Source organism: Erinaceus europaeus, chromosome 16, assembly GCF_950295315.1.
Source record: "Erinaceus europaeus chromosome 16, mEriEur2.1, whole genome shotgun sequence".
In the NCBI taxonomy this organism is placed as follows: domain Eukaryota; kingdom Metazoa; phylum Chordata; class Mammalia; order Eulipotyphla; family Erinaceidae; genus Erinaceus; species Erinaceus europaeus.
Window position 1 is genome coordinate 55,289,362 of NC_080177.1, and position 16,024 is coordinate 55,305,385.

General features: G+C 41.8%; 1 protein-coding gene across 3 annotated transcripts in view; it reads left to right on the forward strand.

Annotated features, from left to right (window-relative positions):
* Positions 1-700: 700 nt before the first annotated feature.
* SCG5 (secretogranin V) overlaps positions 701-16,024 on the forward strand; it is a 65,111-nt gene continuing 49,787 nt past the window's right edge. Inside the window, exons 1-2 of one of the 3 annotated variants that reach the window (XM_016187521.2) lie at positions 701-953; positions 3,306-3,529. In XM_016187521.2, coding sequence (XP_016043007.1) covers positions 805-953; positions 3,306-3,529 — 373 coding nt within the window. In that variant the 5' untranslated portion in view covers positions 701-804. The remainder of the gene's footprint in view (positions 954-3,305; positions 3,530-16,024) is intronic. The other 2 variants (XM_016187522.2, XM_007521715.3) reach the window with 2 other exon arrangements.

Consider the following 16,024-nt stretch of genomic DNA (forward strand, 5'->3'; position numbering starts at 1 on the left):
TAATTTCCTCGTCATTTTATGGGGGCGAGGGGAATAACAGTTTACAGTACACATGGGTACAATTTCTCATCTCCCCGTTAAGTCTACAAAACACTACCAACGGGGACCCGGGTGGTAGCGCAGATGGTTAAGCACACATGACACAAAGCACTGGGACAGGCCTAAGGGTCCCGGTTCGAGCCCCAGGCTCCCCACCTGCAGGGGTCGCTTCACAAACTAGGTCTGCAGGTATGTTTCCCCATATTCCCCTCCTCTCGGTTTCTCTCTTCCCTGTCCAACAACGACATCAATGACAACAACAGCGATAACAAGGGCAACAAAGGGAAAAAATAGCCTCTAGGAGCAGTGAATTCATAGTGCAGGCTCTGGAACCCCAGCAATAACCCTGGAGGCAAATAAATACTAAAAAAAAAACACTACCAACTTTAGTTCTTTTCTACTATCATGCTCCAGCAAGTACACCGCCCTCTTTTTTTTTTGTTTTTCATGTGTCCTTGGTGTCACTTAAATAATTTTACTGGGGGTTGATTTACAGTGTAGCCGTTGACATGCGTATAATTTCTCACCTCAATGAAAGTGCAAAACACTCCTCCCCTCAGCCTTTTCCACCATCGTGCACTAGGTCGCTTTTACAGAATCTCCTATATTACATTGACCTCATAGTGTAGTCTTCATTTTCAGCAAGACAGCTTCTAAAAGCACTGCCACCTTAAGAAGTTCTCAGGACTTCATCTTTTGTCTCCTCGAGTCAAAGACAGTAAGAGTCTCTGGCAGGTGGCGGAAGGAAAGAGCTTCCTCAGCCCCATGTTGGGCGGAGCCGGGGGAGGTCTCCACCTGCAGAAGGCGGGGACGGGGCGGAGCTGGCAGGAGGGTGGCGACGCCAGAGCCTCGGCAGCGCAGGGCACCCGGCAGACCCCAACCCTGCCCGGCAGCTGCTGCTCCACTCGGCCTCTGTGAGTCCTGCGAGGGTCACGGGGCCTCCGGGCGACGCGAGGGCTTTTACGGGCGGACTTGGGACAGGGGGTGCGCGGTGGTGGAGGGTGGAGGCTGGAGGCGGAGGACAGAAGAAGGTGGGGTGGGGGCGATTAGCAGGTTCCGCTACAAAGAAAAGGCGCTTCCCGATGGAGCCTAAGGGGTCATCACAGAACGCTGCTGGCCTAGGTTCAAATGAAACAGGACATCCTGCATCCTGTATCCCATTGGTGCATGCTGCTATCTGAGCCGAGGAGGAGGGAAGATGGAGGTGGCTGTGGAGGCTGCTGTCAGCTTCCTGCCTTTACCTCAGAGTTGCAGTCTTTTCTGCCTCAGCTTCTGGGCGCTGATGTTTTATATTAAGGGGTGGCGAGACAAAGGTTTCCCTTGACTGACAAACCAAACCTGGGAATTGTGCATAATCTGGTTTTCCTGGAAGATTGGTTCCCATCCTAGAGCATGGCCAAAAGAATGGTTTGCGCACCATGGTCTGGGAAGGCCTTTCTGAGCAGGGTCAGCAGGTGCAGGGAAACCCGTCTGAATATGTGTCCTTGAGTTCTGCATGCCGCTGGAATTTTAGAATCCAGAAGTGAGGACAGGCTGACTCCCTGGACTAGGTTTCCTCCCTCCTTCACTGAACTGCCCAGTACTTGTTCTCTTCATTACCTCTTGCCCAGCATAATAGCAGCTTAAGGCTCCTTTTCAGTCCTCCTACCTGAGTTCCAATAGGTAGGAGGTGTCACTCACGACGCTATGAGACAGATGCTCTCTTTAGCTACGTTTTTTAGAGAAGGCCACTGAAACATTTACTCAAGGATGTCCAGCTAGTATTTTGTAGAGAAAGCATACCGCATATCTCATCTGCGCTAATCATCCCGCGATCTCAAATGTGTTAGCTATTTCCTAAGATAAAATATACCTTTATACCACTCCAAATCTTTTCTTACTTTTTATTTTAAGTATTTTAATAGTGTGTTAGCTTTTAAATCAGTCAGTTCTACAGCAGTATTTTTTAAATAGGTCAACTCACCAGTAAAATAAATTCAAATGTAAATTTTAAAGTAACATTACATTTAAAGAATATTTATGAAAGAGAGTGAACCAGAGTATAACTGGCACATATGATGTTGGAGATTGTATTCAGGATCTCATAGAAAGTCCAGCAGTTATTGTACTGCTCAACTTTTTTTTTTTAAACACCACTAGTGTCTTCTTGAGTCCTTCCTATGAGTCTTTTTTTTCTCCTAACACTGGAAACACAAACATGACACTCCTCCTTTTCACAAAGTTAGAACAAGTTTTGGTTTTGTGTTTAGGAAGAGGGTGGAGAGAATGGTGGTTCAGGGAAAATGTAGAACTTTTAGAGAACTACAGAGAGGATTAAAAAATGACAGCAGGGAAAACTGGGAAATGTTATGCATGTACAAACTATTGTATTTTACTGCCAACTAAATTAGTAATCCTGCAATAAAGAAATTTTTTAAAAAATGACAGCAGGATACTCTGATCTATTTTTTCCCAAGAATGCAGAAGGAATTGGCTATTTTGGATTTATTTTATTGCTATCAATGTTATTGCTGAAATTTGGTGCCTCCATGACTCTACTATTTCTGGTAGCCATTTTATTTATTTATTTTCCCTTTTGTTGCCCTTATTTTTTTTTATTGTTGTTGTAATTATTATTGTTGTTATTGATGTCATTGTTAGATAGGACAGAGAGAAAATGGAGAGAGGAGGGGAAGACAGAGAGGGGGAGAGAAAGATACCGGAAGACCTGCTTCACCACCTGTGAAGTGACCCCCCTGCAGGTGGGGAGCCAGGGGCTTGAACTGGGATCCTTACACTGGTTCTTGCGCTTCACACCACATATGCTTAACCTGCTGTGATACCGCTTAACTCCCCCTGGTAGCCATTTTTCATAGTGGGTAAGATATATATACATATATATACATATATAGAGAGAGAGGGAGAGGGAGAGCAAGCACAATAGATGAGGAGAAACACTTGCCGCACTGCCTCACCACTCATGAAGCTTCCTTCCTGCAGGTGGAGATGAGGGATCTGAACTTGGGGCCTTGTATGTGGTAATGTGTGCTCTTTACTGGGTCAGCCACCATCTGGATCCCTTGGGCTACTTTGTTTCTTTGGTACCTTCCCACAAGTAGACTGAATACTAAAGCCAAATGCAAGCTTCTAGGAATTGTTTAAGATTCCTTTCTGAGATCGAGGTCAGGAGGAGGAAGGTTTTGGAATCACTTGCTGGAGTGGTTGGTTGCATGATTTTTACGGTTGCCTGATCACATTCAGTTGCTATGTGTTCTCTTTCTTTTCAGCAGGTTCAGAATGGCCTCCACCATGCTATCTGGCCTAGTGTTTTGGCTGACATTTGGATGCACTTCAACATTTGCTTACAGCCCAAGGACCCCTGACCGGGTCTCAGAAACAGACATCCAGAGGTTGCTCCATGGCGTTATGGAGCAGTTAGGCATTGCTAGACCACGGGTGGAGTATCCAGCACATCAGGCCCTAAATGTTGTGGGGCCACAGAGCATTGAAGGTATTTATGCATCCCATAAATTTGAAATGTCTACTTCATGTTCAAAATAGCTAGTATTCATAGAAGAAACTGTCTTCTCTCTCTTACTTCTCTTTCCTATTCTATGCAGTATTTCTCTTCTTGCCACTTGAGAATGTAAAGCTTATGAGAGATCTTACCTAATCAATTCACAGCTGAAGTAGTCTGGGCTACTAACCAAAGCATCTTGTACAAATGCTGGTACTTCTTTGCTGAGTGAATGGCAGAGTCTCTAATTTTTAAAAAAAATTTTATATTTATTTATTTATTCCTTTTTGTTGCCCTTTTTATTGTTGTAGTTATTATTGTTGTTGCTATTGATGTCATCATTGTTGAATAGGACAAAGAGAAATGGAGAGAGGAGGGGAAGACAGAGAGGTGGAGGAAAAGACAGACACCTGCAGACCTGCTTCACCACCTGTGAAGCAACTCCCCTGCAGGTGGGGAGCTGGGGGCTCGAACCAGAGTCCTTAAGCCGGTCCTTGTGCTTTGTGCCACATGCGCTTAACCCGCTGCACTACCGCCCGGCCCTCTAGAATCTCTAATTTTATCCCCAAAGAGAAATTAAGAGCCAGGTCCAAGTTTTCTCACCTACCAGTCTTCGGGAAACTGCTACCCACAGCTGACTGTCCTTTTTTTTGTCATTGCTTGCCAGCACTTGTAAAAGATCCTCAAAATGTAAGACCTGTGGGATCTGTTTTGTTTCTCAGTGAGGATATGGCTATGAAGTATCTCTCTCTCACACACACACACACACACACACACACACACACACAGTTTAACTATATCAAATATTTATCATTTTAAAAATTAAATTGTTTTAATGTGGTATGACCACACACCCTACCCCCTGGGGTTTTTTTCTAAGTTTCTGACAATGTGATTTTAATACTTTAAAACTTTAAAAATATTCTTGGGTGGGGGTAGATAGCATAATGGTTATGCAAAGAGACTCTCATGCCTGAGGCTCCATAGTTCCAGGTTCAATCCCCCATACCACCATAAGCCAGAGCTGAGCAGTGCTCTGATAAAAATAAATAAATAAGTAAATAAATAGATAGATAAATTAAAAAATATTCTGTATATTTATTCATTTATTAGAGACAGAAACTGAGATGGAAGGGGGAGACAGAGAAAGACAGACACCGACAACACTACTTCACTGATTGTGTTGCTTACCCCCACAGGTGGGGACCAGAGGCTTAAACATGAGTCCTTGCATATGATAACATGCTCTCTCAGCTGAGTGTGCCAACACTCGGTCCCTTAACAGTTTTCTTAAAAGAAGTACTCCAGTGGTCTGGGAGGTGGCACACTTTGTAGGGCATTGGACTCTCAAGCATGAGGTCCTGAGTTCAATCCCCTGCAGCACATGTACTAGAGTGATGTCTGGTTCTTTCTCTCCTCCTTTCTCATTAATAAATAAATTAAAAAAAAAAAAAAGAAGTACTCTTGTGCCAAGACATAGTGCTAATGCAAGAAACTTTCATGCTTAAGGTGCCAAAGTCCCAGGTTCAGTTTCTGGCACCAAACATAAGCCAGAGCTGAGCCGTGCTCTGGCAAAAATAAATACATGGCTGGGGAAATAACTGGTTTTATGCCTCAGGTTCCTGGGTCAGTTCCAGCATCACATATACTAGAAAAGTGGTGTTCTGTATTCTCTTTCCTTCTCTGTACCTCATGTAAGTCTCTCTCTCTCTCATTATGTAGTAAATAAAAATAAAATAAGTAGCCTGCAGTGCATCTGGCATAACATGGGGGATATTTTTTAAAAAGTAATTTGCAGTTTAATGATTTATAGGGAAAATCTGAGTCTAGTTTTTTTGTTTGTTTAATCGGTGAAGTGCTGGGGAATGAACCCAAGACCTCATACATGGATGATATTGTTAAGCAATTTCCCCCAGACTAATATCATCTCTCTCTCTCTCTCTCTTTCTTCCTATCTCTCTATTGCTCTCTGTCTGTCTGTCTGTCTGTCTTTCACTGCCTTCGTTCCTCCCTCCCTCCCTCTCTGAGAGAGAAAGAGAAGGGGATAGAGTTGAACATCAAGGCACTACTCAACCATCCATGGGGCTGCTGTCCATGGTGCCTCCCTGTGGTGCTTGGGGTAAAACCCAGGACCTCATGCATGTCATGGTGTGTGCTTTGCCTACTGAGCCACTCCCAGTCCTGCATCCAGCTCTTAGGTAATCATGAGCAGGTTTGTGAGGAGCTGCCTTCTTTCTGTGCCTGACTTTGTAGCCTCTTTTTCTGAATGAGTTCCTCCATTGAGGTGGAACCTCAAGTGGTAATTTAAATGCAAGGAACACTGCAAAGATTTGCCCATGGAAGTGAGTCCTGAAGAAAAACATGAATTCTGCTCTATTTTCAAGACACACACTCAGCAAATGCCATTCCTATCATCTGATTATGCATCATTTTGCCTGATTTCCTATAAATGCTATCTGTCCTAGGATTCTGTGAATGGCATTAATGCTCTTGAAGGATGATTTCTGTTTTGTGGCTCATAGCTGTAAGCTGTCGAATGTAACACTTTCTCTCTCCTTCAGGATTGTTGTCTGGTTAGGTGAACATTTGATTTCAGTTAATATATTTACATGGATGATTAGAGCCAGCAAGCATGCAAACCTAGCACAAGGCCCAGATAAACACAGTTCAGGTGGGGCTTCATGCTTGCCTCCTGGGAGGAAACAAAATCCTTCCCAGTGTGACCCAGGAGTTTATATATCTACCCATCATCACCCAGGAGACAGTTCAGTGGATAAGGCAATGAACTCTCTAGCACAAGGCCCTAATTCAGTCCTTGGCATTGTATGTGGCAGAGTGGTAGTCTTAGTCTGGTTCTTTTTTTTTTTTTTAATAAAATAAAAAATACTGATAAAACCATAGGATAAGAGGGGCAAAATTTCCCACCATCAGAGTTCCATCTCCCATCCCCTCCATTGGAAACTTTCTCTCTTTATCTCTCTGTGAGTATGGACCCAGGATCTTTATGGGGTACAGAAAGTGGAAGGTCTGGCTTCTGTAATTGCTTCTCCACTGAACATGGGTGTTGGCAGTTCGATCCATACTGCCAGCCTGTTTCTCCTTTTCTCATACATAAATTAATCAATTAAGAAAATCCATCCCAGCACCTGCCATCTGGTGTGTCTACCATGCCTATCCATTTTAGACCAGCACTTTTAGAGATAGTAAATATCTGCCCTTTTAACAAATGCAATGAGTGCTTGGTTAGTCACCCTGCTGTTGTCATGCAGAAGGCTTTCCAAGTTTCCATTAAAACCCAAGGGTTGATTATTTGTGTGGAAAAGAAAGAGCAACTTCCTGGGTATGAAAACCCTGTGTTTATCCAAGACCTCATTTTTTTCACTCCGTGTCCAGCTGTCTAGTTAGCACCCACTATAGGCTGGCACTACAGGAGACAGGGGCAGCTTTGCCCTGACTCACAGGCTGGGGGTGTTATGAGGCTACTGCAGTGCATCTTGGCAAGCATTTTGATATAAAAATAAGTTGCTTTGGGGCCAGGTGGTAGCACCCTTGGTTAAGCACACACACTACAGTGCAGGGCTCCAGCTCCTGGCCCCCACCTGCAGGGGGATCACTTCATGAGTGATGACACAGAGCTACAGGTGTCTCTCTGTCTCTTTGCCTCCCGATCTCACCCTCCTCTCTCAATTTCTGTCTCTATCCAATAATAAACAAATTAAACTAAAAAGAAAAGATTTTTAAAAAAGATAAACTTTTGCCCTGGAAGTGCAGGGAGTGGTGGACTTATGGAAAATACACATTTTACCCTTTTATTATTATTTTTAAAATTTATTTATTCCCTTTTGTTGCCCTTGTTATTTTTATTGTTGTAGTTATTGTTGTTGTTATGGATGTCATTGTTGTTGGATAGGACAGAGAGAAATGGAGAGTGGAGAGGAAGACAGAGAAGGGGAGAAAAAGGCAGATACCTGCAGAGCCACTTCACCACTTGTGAAGCGACTCCCCAGTAGGTGGGGAGCCAGGGGTCTTGAACCATGATCCTTGCGCTGATCCTTGTACTTCGCACCATGTGCGCTTAACCTGCTGTGCTACTGCCCGACTCCCCATTTTACCCCTTTAAAGTTTGAGTAAGAAATCATTAAGGGGTGGCAAAATAGCTCATTGGTTAGTGTGTAGGTTTACCTTGGGCATCATGCAGATTAAAGTCCAGCCCCCATGGCATTGAAGGAAGCTTTGGTTCTATGGTCTCTTTCACTCTCTCACTGACTCTCTGTTTCTATCTAAAAGAAAAATCATCAGGAAATGGCCAGTTAAGAGCATGGATCGTGACAATTCAATTGAAATATGTCTCCATTGTGACCTATGGTCATAGTCATGGTAGACCTCCTCTAGTATAGAAAAATGATCATTGCCTTGTGTTTCTTTTTTTAAATATTTGTTTATTTATTACAGATAGTCAGAAATCGAGGGAGATGGAGATAGGTAGGAAGAGAGACAGAAAAACGTATTCAGCACTGTTTCACCCCTCACAAAGCTTTCCCCCTGCAGGTGGGACTGGGAGTTTGAACCCATGTCCTTGTGCATTATAACATGTGCGCTCAACCAGGTGTGTCACCACCTAGCCCCCATTAAGTAAACTTTATCATAATGCTAATCCTAGTTCCTGGGTCTCCAGTAGACACAGCAGAGCTTACAATAAACCTTCAAAGTGTGACATTCCTTACCTCTTGGGTACTGTTTTGTAGATTTCACAAATAACTGACAGAAGCAAGCTTTCAACACAGAATTAAAATATTTAATGACAAAAATCAGAAATAGTCAATCAGAGTAGGTAGTGCTTGTCTGTGAAAGAAACAAAAATTGTACTTGACATCTTAGAGAGATTTACAAGATTGTGGTTGTCACATTTTCATGTTTCCCCAAGATGGGCTACAGTAATCTTCCCCTCCACCACACCATTTTCCTGTTCTACTACAGGGACTTATATTCCCAACCTCCCCTTGGTGTTCCTCCCTGTCCCATTCTAAGTCTCCAGACCTGCTGAGCTAGACCACAGTCCACTGAAGATTCATCCTGTATTATTAGATACCACCTATGAATGAGATAGCCCAGCTTCATCCTTATCTTTCTGACTTACTTGACTCAACTCAGTTCTCTTCAGTTCCATTCATGCTATACCAAAAGAGAAGATTTCACCATGTACTTGTTTGTTTGTTTGTTTTAAATTTTTTAAATTATATTTATTTATTTATTGGATAGAGACAGTCAGAAATTGAGAGGTAGAGAGTGAGAGAGACAAAGAGACACCTGCAACACTGCTTCACTACTTGCAAAGCTTTCCCCTTGCAGGTGGGGGTTGGGGGATTGAACCCAGGTCCTTGTGCATTGTAATATGTGCACTCAACCAGGGGCACCACCACCCGGCCCCCCATGTCCTTTTTAAAAATGCTTGTTTTATTGATTTCATAGCTAGAGATAGATAGATAGATAGATAGATAGATAGATAGATAGATAGATAGATAGATAAATAGATAGATAGATAGATTTGGCTGTGGTGTGAGGGAATAGTCCGAGACTGATGTATTGGACTGAAGTTAACTCCAGTAATTGATAGAGGATGGCCCAGCCTGTAAACAGGACAGAATCAGGAATCCATCCCCATTTCTCCCTGATGACCTTACCCCTTTGTTACAATGGAGTGTAGTTGAGACCCATTATGGACTTGGACCTAGGGAGAACTATAATCATAGAGGCATGAAGAGTCCTCCTTGAGAGAGAGGGACTTGGTTTGAATTAATGAACTCCAGCTCCAGCTTTGGGTTGGAACTACAATTAAAAGTTTCTCTCCATGCAAAAGCTGGTGTGGCAGAGTGTGGCTTTCACTGACACCAGGAAGAAGGTCCATGTTTGCCTTCAAGGGGACCAGACTATCACTTTAGTATATGTGGTGCTGGGAATTAAACTTGAGGCCTCAAGCATTGAGGGACATGTACTCCACCACTGACTGAGCTACCTCCCCCAGTGCCTTTTTCTGGTGTGTTTTTTTTTTTCTTTTTCTTTTTGAGATTTTATTTGACAAGAGAGAAAAGGAGAACAGACAGTTAGGAGAGAGAGAGGGTGAGAGAAGCAGAAATCACTCTGGCAAGTGCAATGCTTCTAACTCTAAAGTTCTAGTAACTCTACAGTGTCCCAGAATGCCATAAAGACAATATTATGTCCACCAAGATCACACCTGCAATATTTTGAGAAGAATAAGACATTCTGTCACCGGACTATGCTCCTGTCATATGAACCTTAGCCCACCACCAGGCTCTTATACTTGGTCTTTCTTCTCTGCACAGCTGCATCTTCACTTTCCAGCCTCAGTTTCAGGGTCACCTACTCAGAGAGACCTGCCTGACAGCTCTACTTGAGTGGCCCTATTCTTTGTCACTATGTCCTTTTTTTTTTTTTTTTAAGTGTATATCTATGGTGTGATTCCTTATTTATTTTCTAGTTCCACACAGGAATGTAAACTTCAAGAGACTGTTCTGTGTTATAAGTTGTTTTCTGCCCAGACGTGTAATAGGGACTCAGTAAATATTTGAGGAGTGAAGACTAGGAAAAACAAATCAACCCGGAGCCACTAAGTATACATATTTATTTAACATTTGGATCTGTTGAAATTTCTCCCCTTTTAGTTCAAGGAAAAGATTCTGTGTCTATCTGCCTTTTTAAAACATTTACCTAAAAGCCCTTGCCATGAACTCAGTAGTCCTTGTGCTCCAAATCTGTTGCCTTAGGTTGGAGGAGACAGCATAATAGTTAATACGAATAGACTCTCATGCCTAAGGCTCTGAGGTTCCAAGATCAATATCCTGCTCCACTATAAGCCACAGCTGAGCAGTTCTTTGGTAAAATAATGATAATGATGAAATAAAATAAATAAATAAATCTGTTTCACTAGACTGAATGCCATAGTGCAATTATTTCTTACAGTTCTAGAACTAAACCATCTGTGGACCAAGTAGGCCAGACGTATATATTAGAGGTTTTCTCAAATCTCAATGGATTACTCCAAATGGTCACTGGGAAAGAAAGATAAAAACAAAAAATCCAGAGGAGGGACTAGGGTAATTTTTTAATCCACCAAAGTCCCCTTAAATATAAATGGTTAAATAAAAAAAAATAATAAAGGACAGATCAGATTTGATTGAGGAGTTTAATTTAAAACATACGTTCAGAGGGAGTACAAGCAGATTTGGGGGTGAATTGCACTGTTCAAATTTACTAGAAAAGTATAAAGAGGGAGGTAAAACATTATTGAAAAGGGAAAAGTGAGGACACTCAGAGTGTGGATTGAATCTAGAGTGAATTTCACCTTAACTTGCATAAAATACTAGCCCATAGCAAAACCAAATTATGAAGTAAATAAAAGCAGGAGAAAAGATTTATTTATTAAAATGAGAGAACCAGAGCATCACTCTGGCATGTGATACTGGGGAATGCTTTCTTCCTTTCTTTCTCCCTTTCTTTCTTTCTTTCTTTCTTTCTTTCTTTCTTTCTTTCTTTCTTTCTTTCTTTCTCCTTTTCTTTATTTCTTCCTTCCTTCTTCTCTCTCTCTTTTTCTTTTTATAAAATGAAAGTATTGACAAGACCATAGGATGAGAGGGGTACTTAAGTCCAGCACTCAAGCTACTGCACCACCTCCTGAGCTACTCACTTGTCCTACAGTGAGGAAAACATGTGGTGTGATGGCAAGAATGGGGACCAAGTCTTGCCCTTCTGATTACTAGCCATGTGTGGTTTGGCAATTGTTCTGAGCATGTCTGTTTTCACATGAAGTGGTGTTTGCATCACCGCTGCCCACCCACCCCCCTTTGCATGTAGTTGATAGGTGTTATACTGAAATACAGGCCTGCCTCCTCTCACCATATGAGTTATCAGCAGCACAGTTTGATTTCAATCTGTTATGGCTCTCACCTGATAATATTTTTGGTCAGTCATGTAGTTAGCATGATTCAGATATGCTTCCATGCACTTTGTAACTCAACAGAACCTATCTCCCTCCAAGCCCAGAGTTGCCCCTGGGTCCCAAGACATAGTTAAATGGCTACTGTTCTTACTTTGTCCCCCAAAATAAATATAACCATGAGAGTAAGTGTTGTAAGACAGAGATTTGGGAGTGAGAGCAGTCTTTGTCAACCAACATGAGTGCTGACCTTGTATGAATCCAGCCAGCCAATGTGTGAGTAGCTATGGATAAAGGGTCTCCTTCCTCATTGCCCTTGGTCATTTTCCCCAAAGTTCAAGGCTACCGTATATTGTGATGACGCAAGAGCCAGAGCTGAGATAAAAATTTATAGACATTGCTATTTGATAGATGTGAGTACTGACATTGACATTTGAATAATTTTGAACCCATATTGTCAGGCATAAACATATAGAAATTCCTTTTTTAAATTTTATTTTCATAAAGGTTCATTCTTTATATTTTTATAAAGGTTTATTTTTAACTTATTGAATTTATTGTTTATTTCTTCTTGAATGCTTTATTTATTTATTTTATTTATTGGATAGAGACAGAGAGAAACTGATATAGAAAGGGGAAATAGAGCGGGAGAGTAGAGAGACACTTAGAGCACTTCTTTACCACTTCTGAAAGGCATGAGAGCCTTTTGCATAGCTACTGTGCTATCTCCCTCACCTTAATTTTTTTTTTAAGATAAAGATAGTGAAAGATGCTACAGCACTAAAGCTTTCTTTAATGCACTGGGGACCAGGCTTGAACCTGGATCATGCACATGACAAAGGTATGCACTCTGCAGGTGAGCTATTTTGCTGGCTCTTAGGCACCACGGGGACCCCTCTCACCCCAGTCCCTTTCTCCTGTAGCCTCAGGCTCAGAACACTGAACCCCTCATTCCTTTAGCCTGAGCCTTTCCTAGCAGGGATCTCAGCACTCATAAAGGATGCAGACAGACACATAAAAGTCTGTAATATAGGTGAGAAATAATAAAAGTATTACTGAAAGCAGTACTGGATGTGTAAAGGTAAAAGTCTAAATTGCACTGTTCTATAAAGAAAAAAATTAAAATGTGGGGGTCAGGTGGTCCTACACTTGGTTGAGTGCACACATCACCATGCACAAGAACTTGGGTTCAAGCCCCAGGCTCCCACTTGAAAAAAGGAAGCTTCAAGGGCCATGAAGAAGTGCTTCAATTATCTTGATTTCTCTCCCTCTCTATCTCCTATTTTCCTCTCAATTTGTGTGTGTGTGTGTGTGTGTGTGTGTGTGTGTGTGTGTGTCCTTCAACTTCTTCTACTGCACAGCTTTCTGTGAATGGCTGTACTCTCTTCCCCAGTTTGTGGCACCTTGTTTCCTTTGCTAAGTATACGTTACTTATTTTCAATCTTTTGACATGCAAGAATGACATCTCATCATTTCAATTTCTGTTCCTTTAATTCGTGATCATGTGACCATCTTTTCATTAATGACATTGTTGCTGACATTTCTTTCTTACTCTGTGAAAGATTTGTTAGTGAGCCAGATAGATCTTTATTAGATCTGGTTGAAACTAACCATGCTCTGGTCTTCTGCATTCCTTTTTCACAGTGCAGATTTATTATAGCCAATGTTTTGTACTTTTTTAACTTCTTTATTGGGGAATTAATGTTTCACATTCAACAGTAAATACAATAGTTTTTACATGCATAACATTTCCCAGTTTTCCACTTAACAATACAAACCCACTAGGTCCTCCATCATCTTTCTTGGATCTGTCTTCTCCCCACCCACCCACTCCTATGCTTTTTTAGTAGCAGAGGGAGACACAGGACAAGAGTGGGGGATGAGATGGGAGGTTATACTTGTGCATAAATTGTATGTTATCTAAAATTTATTCAACTAAACCCTGATATTAGAATAAGGAAAAAGGAGCGCCCTTACACATTCAGGTATACAGACTTTGAGAGACCAGAAAGATCTGGTCAGGAAATTCCTGTGATGGCCACAAGGTGGTGGCATCGGCTCAGGATGATTTACTTTCTCTGGCCATAGAGCTGGAGAGTTAGTTTAGTTTGTAATAAATAAGGAGGTTGAGGCGATAGGAGGCTAAATGTCAGCTACACACAGAGGACATTAATTAGGCATTTGTAATTAACAGGTAGAAGAAAGATCACAAGTTGGCATGGTAGTTTGGTTAGGACTAGTTTTTTGGTATTGGTTTGTCAGAAAAGTCATGATGTATTTCTGCATAGACAAAATGTAGAGAAATATGTCATGGCTTTTTCAACAGCCCAATGTATAGTAGTGTTACTGAGATATAACTCACAGGTCATGCAATTCATCCATTTAAAATGTTGGACAGATAGCATACTGGTTATGTAAAAAGATATCCGTGCTTGAGACTGACGTTCCATGTTCAGTTCTCCAACACTACCATAAGCCAGAGACTGAACAGTGCTGCATATAAAATAAAATAAAATAAAAATAAATTAAATATGCAATTTTCTTTTTTTATTTGTTATTTGATAGAGACAGAGAAATTGAGAGAGATGAGGAAGATAGAGAGGAAGAGAGACAGAAACACCTGCAGACCTGCTTCACTACCTATGAAGCGACTCCCCTGCAGGTGGAGAGCTGGGGGGGGGGGGGGCTCGAACTAGGATCCTTAAGCCGGTCCTTGCGCTTTGTGCCACGTGCACTTAACCCACTGCACTACCACCTGACTCCCAAATAAGCAATTTTCTATGGGAGCTAGACATACAGGGGGAAATCATCATGTAGCATATGCAGATGTAGGGTTATGTTTCTGTTTTAAAAATGTATTGTCATTTAACTTCTGGATAGAGACAGAGAGAAATTGAGAGGGGAGGGAGAGAGATACCTGCAGACCAGCTTCACCACTTGTGAAGCTTTCCTCCTGCCTGTGGGGGTTGGAGTCTTCAACCTGAGTCCTTGTGCACTGTAATATGTGTGCCCAACTAGACGTACCACCACCTGGCCCCTAGGATTATAATTCTATATGCCTGAAACTGATATATAACTGTAAAGCAATGTTTCTTTTATACTTTTTTTTCTCCCCAGGACCCTGACAACAATAATCTATTTGCATGTGATCTCTATGGATTGTCCTGCTCTGAATGTTTCATAGGAAGGGAATCATACTGTCTTTTAGAAAAATAAAGTTGAAATAAATTTAGTGTTGATCTGTAGTACTCGATGATGTTAGGACTATAGTTTCACACCTATGTGTGTGGATGTGAATATACTCACCACAACCCCCACCAAAGCTCCTGTGCCATTACATAAACTTGCTCCCGCTGGCTCCCTCTTCTCTCCCTGTCTTCCTCTCCTACTGTTTCCGCTCTCTTTGATGACTATCATCTTTTCCACAGATTTAGTATTCATTTAGTTATTGAATGCTGAGACACTGGTTCATGTCAGAATGTCTTTTTTTTTTTTTTTTAATGAAATAGATAACCAAAGCTTCATTTCAGCACACGAAACTCCAGGGACTGAACTCAGGACATTATGCCTGTGAGTCAAACACTGTCTACTGAGTCGTCTTCAAGGCTACCAGAATATCATCTTTGACTTGGCATGGCACTATACTTAATTAAAGGCCATCAAAACCAATGACAGCAACCTTATCTCCTCTCTAGCTGGCAGATGTCTGCAGGGTGGGGGAGAGGGAAGAACCCTGAAGTAGACTTCTTTTTTTTTTTTTAATTTTCTATTTTTCATTTTATTTTTATTCCCTTTTGTTGCCCTTGCTGTTTTGTTGTTGTTGTTGTTGAATAGGATAGAGAGAAATGGAGAGAGGAGGGGAAGACAGAGGGGGGAAGAAAGACAGGCACCTGCAGACCTGCTTCACCTCTTGTGAAGTGAACCCCTGCAGGTGGGGAGCCGAGGGCTCAAACCTAAGGCTCATCACACTACCTCAGTGAATCCCCCTGGGCTGTTGTGAGCATGGATAAGAGTGGGTGTTCCCACTCTTACATAGCATAACGAGGGAACTGGAATCACTGGCTGAGGCCAACATTGGAGAGTTTTTAAAAAGAGAGAGAATTTAAAAGTAAGGAGCCAGATCTGTGGGGTTGTATGTGATCTCAGGTAAAACTTAGTGTTATTTGTGTCATATCAAAATATCCTTTCCCCACTAGGGAGAGACATGACTGAAACTTTCTTGTTACTGAGGACTTCCTTTGTTTTTCATCTCAGTTTTATTGTTGTTTAGAAATGAGCATTCTGGAGTATCAAAGCACAAAGGTAATTCAAATCTTGGTGGGTTTATAGCTCTTTGAGATGTAGGATGGAGGATTCCAAGGGAAGTTTCTTCTGTACCTAATGCAATACTCCTACTCCCCACCCCCACCCCCACCCCCAAGTTTTGAATCATGGATTCCAGACATCCTCAAAAGCTCTTCCCCAGTGATTCCCAAATTCTTAACAAATCAATCCTAGGGAGAAAATAAACAAATAGGCAGATGGGCAGAAGGATACTT